General features: G+C 39.4%; 2 protein-coding genes across 2 annotated transcripts in view; both read left to right on the top strand.

Moving 5' to 3' along the window:
* The first annotated feature begins 4,934 nt into the window (after nt 1-4,934).
* On the top strand, nt 4,935-9,779 carry c23h1orf115 (chromosome 23 C1orf115 homolog). Its single transcript, XM_037696380.1, has 2 exons — nt 4,935-5,163; nt 9,311-9,779. The coding sequence occupies exons 1-2, from the start codon at nt 4,951-4,953 to the stop codon at nt 9,449-9,451; spliced, it is 354 nt and encodes a 117-aa protein (XP_037552308.1). The 5' UTR covers nt 4,935-4,950; the 3' UTR covers nt 9,452-9,779.
* Nucleotides 9,780-14,555: 4,776 nt separating this feature from the next.
* LOC119429064 (solute carrier family 22 member 13) overlaps nt 14,556-15,131 on the top strand; it is a 15,581-nt gene continuing 15,005 nt past the window's right edge. Inside the window, exon 1 of the mRNA XM_037696781.1 lies at nt 14,556-14,783. Within this exon, the coding sequence (XP_037552709.1) occupies nt 14,556-14,783 (228 nt within the window). The remainder of the gene's footprint in view (nt 14,784-15,131) is intronic.

The following is a 15,131-nucleotide window of genomic DNA, read 5'->3' on the forward strand; positions in this document are numbered from 1 at the left end:
GCATCTTGCTGCAAACGTTGAAGGACTTCAGCTTCCTCAAGAAGTACAGTCTGCTCTGTTCCTTGTAGACGGCTTCACTGTTGCATCTCCAGTCCAGTCTGTTGTCCAGGTGAACCCCGAGGTATTTATACTTCTCCACCGCCTCCACTTATTCTCCCATGATGGAAATAGTGTCGGACCTGTTCCTGTTTCTCCTGAAACCTACAATCATCTACTTTGTTTTGTTCACATTCAAGACGAGATGATTGTTTCCACACCGTGCCACAAAGCGGTCCACCGGTTCCCTGTACTCATTTTCTAGTCCATCTCTGAAACGCCCGACCACTGCAGGGTCATCTGAATATTTCTGCAGCTGGCAGGAGTCTGTTTTGTACTGGAAATCTGAGGTGTACAGAGTGAAAAGGAATGGTGAGAGTACAGTACCCTGTGGTGCTCCTGAGCTACTGACCACCTGATTAAAAGGACAAAAAACAACTTAAGTCTGAATTCAAGACTAATAGGATCAAAATTAAGTCTTGCGGATAACAAATTCCATGTTACATTCCAAGACAAGGCAAAAAGTACTATGAATTATACCAAGTCAAGCTCATCCATCCATCCTTTATTTACCCACTTGATTGTGTTCATGGTCACACCCTGAACTAATCACCAGTCCGTCACATGGCCAGGTCAAGATCTATAAAGCTCTATTCACGATCCAAGTCAAGACTAGCAAGTCTCAAGAGAAGTTCTACAACAACACTAACGAAATAAAACAAAAAACAAGTCCCTCCTCTGATGTGAAGACAACACCTCTGAGTCTAAGGTCCCACAATAAGACTCAAGTTTTTACTCATAGGTCCCATTCATAATCGAAGAAGAATCAAGAATAACATGCTTGTTTGTTGTGATCATTAAACATTAATTTCCTTTTATTCTTCTCTTTGTCTTTATTTCTTCAGGGTCAAAACCCGTCTAAATTTCAAGAAGACTCGTGAATCATTGGACCATCAACCTGTCGGACTAGACACTACTTGGCAACACAAACACACATTGCAGAAAACTATTGCAATTAGGACATGTTTACTTCTAGATTTATTTGTAAATTTAGTTCAATATGGTCATGCTGAATATAACCCCATTCTGTATTTATTTCGCGCGTCTTTCATGAATTCATAAAATATTTTTAAATAAGCACGGTATATCAAAACTTTCACCAAGATATATTTGTCTTAATCTAGTCAACTGTGGAATAGAGTTTTGTTATATTTGTACACAGTACTTTTTATATATATATATATATATATATATATATATGTATAATATATATATATATATATATATATATATATATATATATATATATATATGTATATGTATATATGTGTGTGTGTATATATTATGGTCATTTAATAAAGCAACAATGAGTACAGTTAAGCATCTTATTTGAGTCTCTTTTCAGAGTGGAGCTCTAAACTTAAGGTCTGGTATGTAGGGATGTTGTTTAGCCTCCTTAATCCTCCCAGTTGATCCTCATTTTCTTCCTCTGGGGCTTGATGCTGAAAGGAGCTGTGTGTGTTACAGTCTGAACAAAGAAAAACTGAAAACGGGTAAACATGAAACACTCTACGCTTATTGTTATTCAGATCAAAAATCATTTTAAAGAAAAGCAGTTCAATAAAAAGTGCCCTCAGGGTCAGAGGTCATGGTCAGGAGTGGCCTTTCTCGCCCTACAACAATATATGGCTCAAAATCAAAGTTCAAGCAAACAGGTCCAAGCCAACACCTACAGGGTTCATGGAAAGATTTAAGTTCAGACCTGTAGGTCTCAGTTGAATATTGCAGTTACAAGAGTGAGATAAAGATTGAAGTTCCGACAAACAAGTCCTTAGACAAGACGGGCAAGATCCTGGTAAAAGTCAAAGTTCATGCTAAGGTGTTCCACTTCAAGACCAACATGATCCTGGTAAAGGTTTAGGAACAGGTCAGCAAGTTCCAGTTCAGGTAAAAAAAAATTAAAAAAAACATGTCAACTCCTAAAACAAACCAACAGGTCCACTCCAAGGTTAAATTTAGAATCAAGATAAAGGTCAAGGTCTAAATCCAGACAAACATATATTGTAGTCACACAATATTTTGCGGTTCAACTTTCGCAGACTCACTCTTTCGCGGGTTTTCAACGCAAGATTGTACACAACACACAATTAGCTGATTGATGGAAGGTGACCAACCAGAGCATTGTGCTGAGGGGCGGACTGGCCATCAGGAGCACCGGGACATTTCCCGGTGGCCTGGCCCGCTCAGTGATCACTGAGGGCCCCCCTCCTTTCTCTTTCTGAGACTGTCTGTCACAGCAGAGCAGAGACACACAACAGACAGGTGCACAACTTGTTGTGTGTCTCTGCTCTGCTGTGAAAAACAGCCTCAGAAAGAGAAAAGGGGCGGGGTCTGCCTTTCCCCGTCACTGCTATGGGAGCTTCAGTGAGGCAGATACCAGAGTGAGCAGTATGGATTGTTTACCGTATTTTTTGGACTATAAGGCGCACTTAAAATCTTTTTATTTTCTCAAAAATCAACAGTGAGCCATAAAATCCAGTGCGCCTTATGTATTAATTCTGGTTTCGCTTACTGACCCCAAACTGATTTTATGGTTATTGTGAATGAGTTGAATAAAGTTTGACTTATCTGACCGTTCTGTTTCACTTAATGCGCCTTATAATCCGGTGCGTCTTATGTATGAAAACAGACTCGTTCCTTCTTATTGTGCCTTATAATCCGGTGCGCCTTATAGTCCGAAAAATACGGTATTTAAAATAATCAAGTGCAACCCGAACCGATCTGCGATCGATGAGCAGGCCAGGCCACCGGGAAATGTCGCAGTGCTCCAGATGGCTAGTCCGCCCCCAGATGCTGATTGGCTCAGTAACTAAAGCATCAGTCTGTCTGCTCTATTTCGCTGTGCTCTTTTAGAGCGTTTAGAACATTGTTAAGAACAGTGCAAGAGTGTGGGAAGGGTTAATAAAGCCTTAATATAAATACATAGATACTAAAATAAATATAACGTCCCTACCTCGCAGATTTTCACCTATCGTGAGAGTATCTGGAACGTAACCCCCGCGATAAGTGAGGGACTATATGCAGTTATAAGCAGGGGTGGAAGTATCGACTTACAAATACTCACATTACTGTAATTAAGTAGATTTTTATGGGTACTTGTACTTTTATGAGTACTTCTTTCAAGTGTGTAATTTTACTCTTACTTAAGTACAATTTAGACCATGTAATCTACTTCGCTACTTTTAAAATCAGAAGTCGCTACTGAGTACGGGTGCAATTTAAATTAATATTCAAACCGTTCGTCTGCATCTTTGTAGCCAATATGGCTCTCAGATCGCGAACGCACCAATTACTATGACGTAAGCAAAGTACAACTCAATAGAGTCATTTATGGACTGAAGATTTGGAGAAAAAGCCAAAATGGAGACAGACAACACTGTCAACAGAGAAAATGACGAGATCAAGGCTGAGGACGAGTGCCCGTGGACGTACCTGGAGGTATTTTTCATGTACAGAGGGTGAAAAGGAGACAGAGTCCAGATGCAAACTGTGTTTGATCTCTATGGTGATAGCAACTTACAAGACTTCAGCATCTAATCTCAAAAACATATTGCGTTATACGAGGTTTTACCTGTATGATATTGCTTTTTTATTGTTTGAATGTGTCGGTTATTAGTTTGGCTAAGTATGCAAAGATCTTTGCCTTGTACTAAAATAAGACGGCGCTTCTGAGCGTCTGAGAAATGTACTTTGAATGTAGCCAAATAAAGGTTGAATGAATGGATGAATGAATTATATACAGTAAATCAAATTGAATGCCTTCTATTGACAACACAATGAAACATCAATTGGTTAAAATAATACTCTGAGGATTATTGGGCATGGACTTTGTTGTTTTCAACCAGTTTGACACAACTGTCAACAAGGAAGAGGGCCGGCAATGGAGGAGGGGGCGTGCCAAAGAGACCATCTTAGCACCAACATAACTGGTTTGTTCCACTTTGGAGTAAGCTGTTGGGGGAAGAATCAGGTTTGTGTTGTGTGTTTCCTTGACTGATGAAGCCTTCTGGATCGAAGGTGAAACGTTTCAGCACAAAAAAGAAACTGTCCAGATGATCTGACTGAAAAATGTTGGATTGTATACCTGGATTATTAAGCATGGACTTTGTTGTTAATACTCTGAGTAATTTTTGAGAAGAGTACTTTGTACTTTTACTGGAGTGTTTTTATAACACCAGTACTTTTACTTGTAATTGAGTACTATTTAAGCAGTGTAACAATACTTGTACTTGAGTACAAATTTTCAGTACTCTTTCCACCTCTGGTTTTAAGCCAAGACCAAAAATAAAGTCGAAACACACCAGTTTACAATAAATCAAACCACAACCTGCTAAAAAATTATTTTCTTCATGAAGCTTCTTTTGTGCCTGAAGTCGATAAAACTGCAAGAAAGTAAACAAACTTATATTTGCAATTTTAAATGTCAAAAATAACGGCGTAAACTTTAACTTAGGAGAGTTGAAATATCCTCTAAGAAATGTGCAAACTAGTGTGTACGCATTATTAAAGGTAGTTTATACTATCGTTTGAAATATAGCTCACATATAAAATTGATTTATTTGGATAAATGTGGCTTTTAAGTTAATTTTTAGACCAACTCTGTGATGTTTCATTGATTTATTCGTAACGGAAACAACAAAAAAATCGCCCGGATGCACAAGTTGTTGTTCAAGTGAGTGAATCGTAACTCCCCACATTCTTCTGTAATCCCACGATTCAAGTGTTTTATGTCAAAGGACTTTTCGCTGTGCATGAAGGGAGCTTCAGGCTACTAATAAAGTTGAACTCCTCCTCACTCCAAAGGTCCTTCTGTCTGAAAACAAGAGCAGAGAGCCAGATGAGAGGGAGGGAGGGATGGGAGCGCAGGAACAGGAGGAGGACAGCGCTCCTTCAGAGGGGAAGAAGCAACAAAAAAGTTCGAAAGATGTTTATTTCTGCGTCCTGCCAGACAAATATGAACCGCTGATCGAAGAGGAGGAGGAGGAAAAAGAGACAGAGGAGGAGAGAAGGAATAGAAAGCAGGAGAAGAAGCAAAAGAGGAAGAACAAATACAAGAAATACAGAAAGGTAAGACCTTTGATCTTAGGAGGTGTGTGAGAATTAAACGTCCAAAACTGAAAAAATTATAAATTATATCCTCATTATGATTACATGGTGCACGGCAATAAATTCATCTGTTCATGTAGAAGGACCGATATGCAATAAAATATAAACAATACAACATCAACAAAAACAATATGCTAAATATCAAAAATAATATATGGTAACAAATAGAAATAAAACATACCAAGTCTAATGATTTATACATTTTATAGAAAAACAAGATATAAATTTAAAAAAATTGTAGAATTATTACAAATATGTAACGTACAACTGAATAAACCTGAAAATAATAATTGAAAAACACATTGTGCGTTAATTTGAATTCGTGAACGGCATGAAAATGAGAAAAAAAATCTAATAACTTTTAGTAATGAAAATATCAATATCAAATTTAATCAATCTTGTTTGAACTAAAAACCTTTTTATAGTATAAAAGTTTAGTTTTTCAGTCGACAATTAATTTAGTAAATAACATTAAAATGGGATAGTATTTTATTAGTAAAACAACAGACTGTAGGATAAAAGTTTTAGCGTAATACGTGATATAAAAACATTTACTGAGATAAAATATGATTTATGACGAGGTGGTAAAAATATAGAATCGTCTTTGTGGACATTCCAAGCTTGTTAGCTGCTGCCTCTGGACGATGATGCAGCTGGTAAACATTGACTCGAAACTCTAAATCTGACCTTTGACCCCAAAGCACGGCAAATATACCGGTAATAACCTATTGAAACTGCAAACAACATTGTCTTTTAAGTGATTAGTTCAGAAGTTTCACCCATTAACGAAACCTGTTTACTCAGGACATGCTTTGACTGAAAGCGCCGAAGCTTTGTTGCTTCTACAACTGACTCCGCCCACATTACTCATACTGGAGTGGCACACGGGTTGAACAAAATATGCTTCTATAGATGAAGAGGAACTTCTGTAGACTTAAAACTTTACAAATTAAACTTTCAGGAACGTATCTGGAAGTCATTTCCAAACTGATGTGGACACCAAAACCCACCCACACAGACCAGTATTTGCAGTTTGACTCCCATCACCCTCTGGAGCACAAGTTACGAGTCATCAGGACTCTGTACCACAGAGCAGACAGCATCCCCACTAGCTCAGGAGCCAGGCAGAAGGAGAAATCCCACACAAGACAGGCTCTAGAGCAATGTGGATGTCCTAACTGGGCCTTCCTGAAAGCAGAGAAGAAACCCAAACAGGACTCCAGTCAGCCAACAGGTGAAAAGGAGGAACCCAGACCCAGACCAGTGGTCATTCCATATGTTGAGGGAGTATCAGAGAAACTGAGACGTTTATTTTCTAAACATAACGCCCCAGTGGCTTTTAAACCCCAAAATACATTACGGCAAAGACTGGTTCATCCCAAAGATCCAGTCCCTCGGCACAAACAGAGCAATGTTGTGTATGCTGTTCAGTGTCAGGAGGGTGATCAATCTTACATCAGGGAAACTAAACAGCCACTGGCCAAAAGGATGGACCAGCACAGAAGATTAACATCATCAGGCCAGGACTCTGCGGTCTACACTCATCTCCAGGCCAGCTGTCACTCTTTCAGGGATGAAGATGTTCACATCCTGCTTATCAGGCACTTATAGCTGCCGCCTGCTCCACATGGGTGTATCTCACTGTGATGGGTTAAATACAGAGAACTAATTTTGTCATTGTATGACAACACATAGAACTTTCTTTCTTTCTTCTTCTCATAGTGGATCAACCGGTTTGTTTTTGACATCCAGAACTAGCTATTCACATGATAAAGGAGGACCATCAGCCTAACAATTGATCATCAGTGCCCTGATGGCCCTTGCTATTCACAGAGGGATGAGTGATACTAGCAATAACAGCATTGTAAGAGGGGGACAAATGGACTAAGGAGGCCTCTGCCCATTTTACGATGGATGGGTTCTTTTCACAAAAATGCCCTCTCTCAAAACAATGTTTCTCTGTATCCAGTTAGGGATTAGGGATATCTGACTGTATGATTGTTTTCTTATGTGTACTGTACAACACTTTGGTCCTGTGGGCGTTTAAAGTGCTCTATAAATAAAGCTGGTATGGTATTAGGTGTCTTGATCGAAGACATCACGACATGTGGGTATGGCTGAGAGTTGAACCTGTGACTTTCTGGTACCAAGTCGGCTGCCCTACCTCCACTCCATCTTGGGCCCTATTTCTCGGCACAGCAAAGGTGTTGTTTATTAGACAGTTTGTTGCAGCGGCTCAGACTGAAGAAGTCTTTTGGATAAAAGAAGAAACGTTTCAACCAAGAAGAGTCCGTCCAGAGGACCTGACTCAACCTTGTTAGATTTATCTACCTGGATTATTGAGAATGCATCAGGACTTCTGTAAGTACCGCATTTTCTGCCGGACACATCGCACCGCCTTATACGTAGCATCAGTCCAAATATGTCTAAAAAGTGGGAAAACCCATAAATATGGCGCTTCGCCGTATACGTCGCATCTATTATGCGTCGTCGCTGATAACCCGGAAAGGTGGGCTGGTGCTGTGCGAAAAATCGATGGATTGCCAAATGGCGGCCGCGGGAGCGTGCACGCGAGGACTTTAACAAGAATTTAACAAGATTAACACTTAAAAACAATTATTTCTTTGCTCGAAATTACAGCAAAGGTGTGTCTCAGTCTAACGTTTGCTTAATAAAAGGACTTTGACGGTCAAATCAGCTGAATTTCAAAAATAGCTTTGCTGCCTCGGTGCTCCGGGAGCGCGCAGAGGGAGGAAAAAAACTTAGGAGGAATGCTACTCGTTTCTTCGAAATTTAACAAGATAAACATCTAAAGCAATTATTTGTTTGCTCGAAATTATAGCAAAGGTGTGTCTCAGTCTAATCTTTGCTTAATAAATGCACTTTAAAGGTCAAATTGTCAAATTAGCTGCATTTCGCCAGGGCGGTGCATCTGGTTTAACTTGCTCCAAGCAGCGAGCAGAACGAAGGTGGGGGGACTGTGGCAAGCCGATTATGTCATTAATAGCTGGTGAAGATTCTCAGTCATCCAGGACATGTAAATTAAAAAAAGTTCAAGAAAACAAAAAAAAAACAATAAGCATAAAGTATAAGAAATAAAGTCCAGTTGTTTTTGTCATGAACTTTTTTTGAATTTGTCATTATAGCCACGTTTACCTATTACATGGTACAACGGCATGCCATACTGCTACTACTACTCTGCTGCCATCTAGTGGCTGAAAATGGTACTGCTGATTTTTTTTTTTTTTTTTTTTTTTCAGTCAGAATGAATGAAAACGGTCATATCTCAGCCAAAAACTGGTTTATAAATATGTCGCTTCGGCCTATAAGTTGCAGGGCATGCCAGTTATAAAAAAAAATAAAAAAAAAAAACCCGCGACTTACAGGCTGAAAAATACGGTAGCTTTCCAAAGCCATTCTGATGATAACCACTAGAGGGCGCTACAATACACCAGTTACATAAAAGGTAGCCCCCATCCGACTTCATATTTTGATTTAAGGAAGCTTTCTGTTTCTGGAGTGTTTTTAATCTTTATTTTAAATCATGCAGAATTAGAACCTTTTTTTTTTTTTTTTTACTTTTATAGATTCACTTGCTCCTTTACATTTTTGAAAATGTTGCTTGTTGACAAAGCTCCACTTATGTAATACTACAGTTTAGCCATCAGTAAAATATTAGTTTTAATGTTTTTTTTTTTATCTTACCGTTATCCCTTCTTGTTTACGTCAACAATAAACAAAGTGCTTTGGCGGGCTGTTCGGAACCTGGAAAAGTTATCATAGTTTAGTGTCTCCAAAACTGGTGAAATTTATTCTGAAAGATCCAAATGAATGACTTTCCAAATAAAAATTGGTAACGGAATCATAGTTCGTGCTCTTTAGGACTTCACCATGATTTACATGCTTCAGTTCTTCCATATTTATATTTTATTTGCGATTTATAAATGAAACTACTAAACTTGCTGAGGCCGATGAGTTTTAAATTCAGTCTAAATCATTGGCTCAGTTGGGGATTTAAAAATTGGCTCAGAGATTCAGGGCCCGTCTTTGTTTGTGCCTTGCTGCGTGGCAGGAGTCAAACCACTAACCTTCTCCTTCTGTGGTGCAGAACTTGAGGAAGGCGCTGAGCTTCAGTTGGCGCTGCTTGCTCGCGGGCCTGCAGAGCATGGCGTCCACCTACTCCACACCGCTCTCTGCTGTGGCCACCGTGGCGACGGAGATGAACCTAGCCGGCAGCAGCAAGGCATGATGGGATGCAGGCGACATTGGGACCCTTGGATTAAAAACATGATACTAGTGTTTACTTTAATCTGTGTGGATTAGTGTTTTTATTTTCCATTATTAGTGAAACACGTTCTGAGTCACACGTATCAAATAAATGTTTTATTAAACAGTCTGCGGAGCTGCTTTCCAGATCCTCTTCATCAGGTCAATACGAAAAATAAATCCTAACATTCATCTTTTCCTTTTTATTAGTTTCCTCATTTTTATATTGATTTTTTTTTACATCTTCTGTGCATCTTCCATGTTTATTCCTTTCCATTTGGTTTCCTGATAGATTTATGTTTCTTTCCACACGGCAGTGCTACCTTTAATTTAATTAAAGGTTTCATTTTGATTTAATCCTCCTCGACTCCTAGTTTCATTCAATGTGTTTTTAATTCTTAAAGGGATAGACCTTGTTTGATGGACATTTGCTTCAGTTTTCAAACAGATTGTGTAAAAATACTGCAGACTGTTTAGTTTTTAGAAGTTTGAAGTGACAAATATCACATATAGCCATGTTTTTTTTTGTTGTTTTTTTACATTGCAATGCATTCTGGGTAGATGATTGTTGGCTAATTTAATTATCCCATCTGCTGATTAAATAAATAAGCCACACAGGAAGGAGAAGATATTTTATTTCTTAACCCAGGACTTGATCTTGCAAGATGGAACAGCGTTGAAATACGAGCAGGTAAGATGCTTACTGTACTTGCTGCTGTATAAGTTGCATCTATTATGCGTGACCGCTGACCACCCGGAAATGTGGGCCGGTGTTGCGCCAAAAATCGATCGGCTGCCAAATGGCGGCCGCAGGAGCGTGCGTGGGAGGACTTTAACAAGATTAACACTTAAAAACAATTATTTGTTTGCTCGACATTATAGGAAAAGTGTGTCTCAGTTTAACTTTTCCTTAATAAATGCACTTTAACGGTCAAATCAGTTGCATTTGCCACGCTGCCCAGGTGAAATTCAGCTGATTTGACGTTTGCTCCGTGAGTTCTGGAGAGAGATGAATGTGGCTATGTATGGCAAGCCAAGTGTGTCGTTAATAGCCACCTTTACCTATTAATGAGACACTTGGCTTGCTATATTACTCGACTGCCCTCTAGTGGCTGAAAATGGTAGTGTTCAATATTTTCCATGTCAGAATGAATGAAATAGTCAGATCTCTGCCAAAAATTGGGTTATAAATATGGGGGGTAAAAACAAATTAGTCGCTTCGCTGTATAAGTTGCGGGGCAGAGAAAAATACGGTACATGTCGCTTCGTCTCCAAGTCTGTTCAAAGACAGGATAAAGAAGTGTCTTTTTATAACGGTTATAAAACAGTAGCATTTCTTTTTAATGGCAAAGCATAACATTAGGCTCCATTTCCTCCTCAGCCAGCCACATCCCTTGTCCATCCGGTGATGGTATGATGCTTCAGGTGTTTTGCATTTGGACTGTGAATGCATCACAGGAGACTTTTCATTTTGGACAGTCTCCTTCTGGTTTCGAGGCCTCAAATTCCTGTGGCTAGTATTGTTTTTAGTCCAAGTCCAGTCCAAAATGTTAATTTTAATGTCAAAAAAATGTATCTGGCAAAAGAACATGTACAAAAAATAATAACAAATATAAAATCATCTCTTATCCTGATGCATGCTAATAATCCAGGTAGAAAAATCCAAAAAAAAGTTAAGTCAGGTCCTCTGGACGAGTTCAAAAAACAAACAAACAAACAAATTGTTGAAACGTTTCGTCTTTCATCCAAAGGACTTATTCAGTCTGAGAAGCTGCAACAAACTCAGTTTTATAAATAGCACCCTCTCATAGTGGATCAACCAGTTTGTTGTTGACATTCAGAACTAGCTGTTCACATGATCAAGGACGAACATCGCGAAAGTATTCGCCCCCCTTGAACTTTTCAACTTTTTGCCACATTTCAGGCTTCAAACAAAGTTATAAAATTTTAATTTTTTGTGAAGAATCAACAACAAGTGGGACACAATCGTGAAGTGGAATGAAATTTATTGGATGTGTCAAACGTTTTGAACAAATAAAAAACTGAAAAGTGGGGCGTGCAATATTATTCGGCTCCTTTACTTTCAGTGCAGCAAACTCACTCCAGAAGTTCAGTGAGGATCTATGAATGATCCAATAATGTCCCAAATGACTGATGATGATAAATAGAATCCACCTGTGTATAATCAAGTCTCTGTATAAATGCACCTGCTCTGTGATAGTCTCAGGGTTCTGTTCAAAGCGCAGAGAGCATCATGAAGACCAAGGAACACACCAGGCAGGTCGGAGATACTGTTGTGGAGAAGTTTAAAGCCGGATTTCCCAAGTTTTAAACATCCCAAGGAGCACTGTGCAAGCAATCATATTGAAATGGAAGGAGTATCAGACCACTGCAAATCTACCAAGACCCGGCCGTCCCTCTAAACTTTCATCTCGAACAAGGAGAAGACTGATCAGAGATGCAGCCAAGAGGCCCATGATCACTCTGGATGAACTGCAGAGATCTACAGCTGAGGTGGGAGAGTCTGTCCATAGGACAACAATCAGTCGTACACTGCACAAATCTGGCCTTTATGGAAGAGTGGCAAGAAGAAAGCCATTTCTCAAAGATATCCATAAAAAGTGTTGTTTAAAGTTTGTCACAAGCACCTGGGAGACACACCAAACATGTGGAAGAAGGTGCTCTGGTCACATGAAACCAAAATCCAACTGTTTGGCCACAATGCAAAACGATATGTTTGGTGTAAAAGCAACACAGCTCATCACCCTGAACACACCATCCCCACTGTCAAACATGGTGGTGGCAGCATCATGGTTTGGAGCTGCTTTTCATCAGCAGGGACAGGGAAGATGGTCAGAATTGATGGGAAGATGGATGGGGCCAAATACAGGACCATTCTGGAAGAAAACCTGTTTGAGTCTGCAAGAGACCTGAGACTGGGACGGAGATTTATCTTCCAACAAGACAATGATCCAAAACATAAAGAAAAATCTACAATGGAATGGTTCACAAATAAACGTATCCAGGTGTTGGAATGGACAAGTCAAAGTCCAGACCTGAATCTAATCGAGAATCTGTGGAAAGAGCTGAAGACTGCTGTTCACAAACGCTCTCCGTCCAACCTCACTGAGCTCGAGCTGTTTTTCAAGGAAGAATGAGCAAAAATTTCAATCTCTCCATGTGCAAACATGGACATGCCAAGCACACGGTGAACTAAAAACTCAGTTTAAAACACAATAAAACGACGAGTTAAACAGATAAAACCAACCAGTAAAAATAAATTATAATCCAGTCTCAGCTGTGTTGAAGTCCAATGAGAAGAGATGAGTTTTCAGACGAGTTTGAAACATGGACAGTGAGGGAGGTCTGTCGAATGTGTAAAGGCAGAGCATTCCATAACTTAGTGGCACTAACAGAGAAGGCCCCGTCTCCTCGAAGCTTCCTCTTATTCTTGGGAATGACCTGAAGCAGCTGGTCAGTTTATTTATACAGCGCCAAGTCACAACAGAAGTCATCTCAGGACACTGAACAGAAACATTCACATTTAAAATTAACATTATTTATCTGAGGATTTCACTTTAACTCCATCGCAGAACTCTCATCTTGAGCAAGAATGAAGGTGACAGTGGAAAGGAAAAACTCCCACATGAGGATCCTGATGCATGCTCAATAATCCAGGTAGAAAAATCCAAGAGAGTTAAGTCAGGTCCTCTGGATGTTCAAACAAACAAAACAAACAAACAAACAAACAAAAAAAAGTGGAAAGGGTTTGTGTTTCATCCGAAAGACTTCTTCAGTCAGTTCAGTTTTTTGAACGTCCAGAGGACCTGACTTAACTTTTTTTAGATCCCTCATGAGGAAGAAACCTTTAGCAGAACCAGACTCAGGACAAGCGGCATCTGCTTCGACCGGCTGGGTTCGAGAGGAACAGATACACAATGGCAGGTCAAGAATCACGTTAAGATCGAAATAGTATCAACTGAAAACTATTCAGTTTTAACAATTCATTTAAAGAAATTAGGTTAATTTGTCCTCCAGTAGTCTAAGCCTATAGCAGCATAACAAGCCAACCCTAACTATAGGATTTATCAAAAAGGAAAGTCTTAATCCCAGTCTGAATACTGGTCTATGTGTCAGCCTTATGGACAGAAACTGGAAGTTGGTTCCACAAGAGAGGAGCCTGAGAACTGAAAGATCTTCCTCCCATTCTGCTTCTGGAAACTCTAGGAACCACAAGTAAGCCTGCAGTCAGCCTCCCTTCAGTTTTTTTTTATATTCCATCTCCCACTCCGTGCTTTTTACTGTCACTGACATTTACATATCCGTTTTGTTTGTCTCATGTTGTATGCCTTTGTGACATTTTGTTTACAATTCCTAATATTTATGTATATTTTACTGAATCCTTACATCATTTTTGAACAACTCCTGTTGTCCTCTTATGTGTCTTTTTAAATTCTCTATTTCATCTACACCTCCTTAAAGTCCTCTTATTGCCCTGTTCTAACTTTGAGATATGTTTCTGCCATCGATGTCAAAATAAAAAAAGAACTTCTTCAATTTCTTGAACGGTTTCTTTCAAAATAAGAAATGTTCACTATGGTTCCATTGTGAATAAAATGATGTATGAGATTTGTGAATGTCTTAACTTTTTCAGAATTAGAGTCGTATTTTAATCTAAGCTACTTTTCCCACCTTTTTTTTATTCCTTTAACTTTATTTATTTTTTTCTTCAAAATTTGTCCTTATCTGCTTTTTTCCTGCGCTCCTCTGTTCCAGTTGGGTGCAGTGATAAGGACTGACCACCGGGCGTCGCTGTTTCCCCGCAGTGATAGACGCGGCCCTCCTCCGGGGAGGCGCGCGGTGAAGAAGGCGTGGACAGAACTGGACAAAAGTCCGTTTGTGAATTTGACCCGCCTGCTGGCAGTCAGGCTGGCAGCTCACTTTATGTAACAACCTTGTGGCCGCAGCAGCTGTTCAGAAACCGGAGCGGCTCAGAAAAACACGATGAGCAGCTCCTGTCCTGTCTGTGTCTGTCGGAACCGGTGAAAAGTCACACGCTCCGGTCCGGACAACACGGAGACGCAGCAATGTCCCCGCTGCAGATCTCGGTCTACTGGCGCCTCTTTCTCATCTACTTCTTAACTCCTTTTCTCTTCTTTCTCGACATCTTCACGGCCGCCATCGCAGCCAAAACCTGTCGCCATGACAACGCAACTAACAGTCCCGCTGTCGGGTCTGGGCTGCTTCCGCTACAGAGCAACCAATCAGAGCGCGGGGAATTTTCCGGAGGTGAAGCTGATTGGTGGACCCAAAACGTGAGTTTAAATGACTTTGATGAGTATTTTGGGTATCACTTTTTATCTGTTAATTAATATATTAATATCTAATAATTTTATCAAATAAAATGTATTTATATAGCATATTTAAAAACAACTCTCATAGGCTCAAAATGCTCTAGTGAGCTAAAAACAAGAGTCCACAAGAAACAATGAAATAAAAACTATATAAAAATCTAATTTTAGAGCTGCAGATGGTCAGTCATAGTATGGCAAATAAAGACTTTTCTGTAATGTTTTCTATTATTTTTTATTTACATATACATACATACATATATATATACATACATACATATATATATACATACATACATACATATATATATA

The sequence above is a fragment of the Nematolebias whitei genome, chromosome 23, assembly GCF_014905685.2.
Source record: "Nematolebias whitei isolate Nwh7 chromosome 23, NemWhi1, whole genome shotgun sequence".
Lineage (NCBI taxonomy): Eukaryota > Metazoa > Chordata > Actinopteri > Cyprinodontiformes > Rivulidae > Nematolebias > Nematolebias whitei.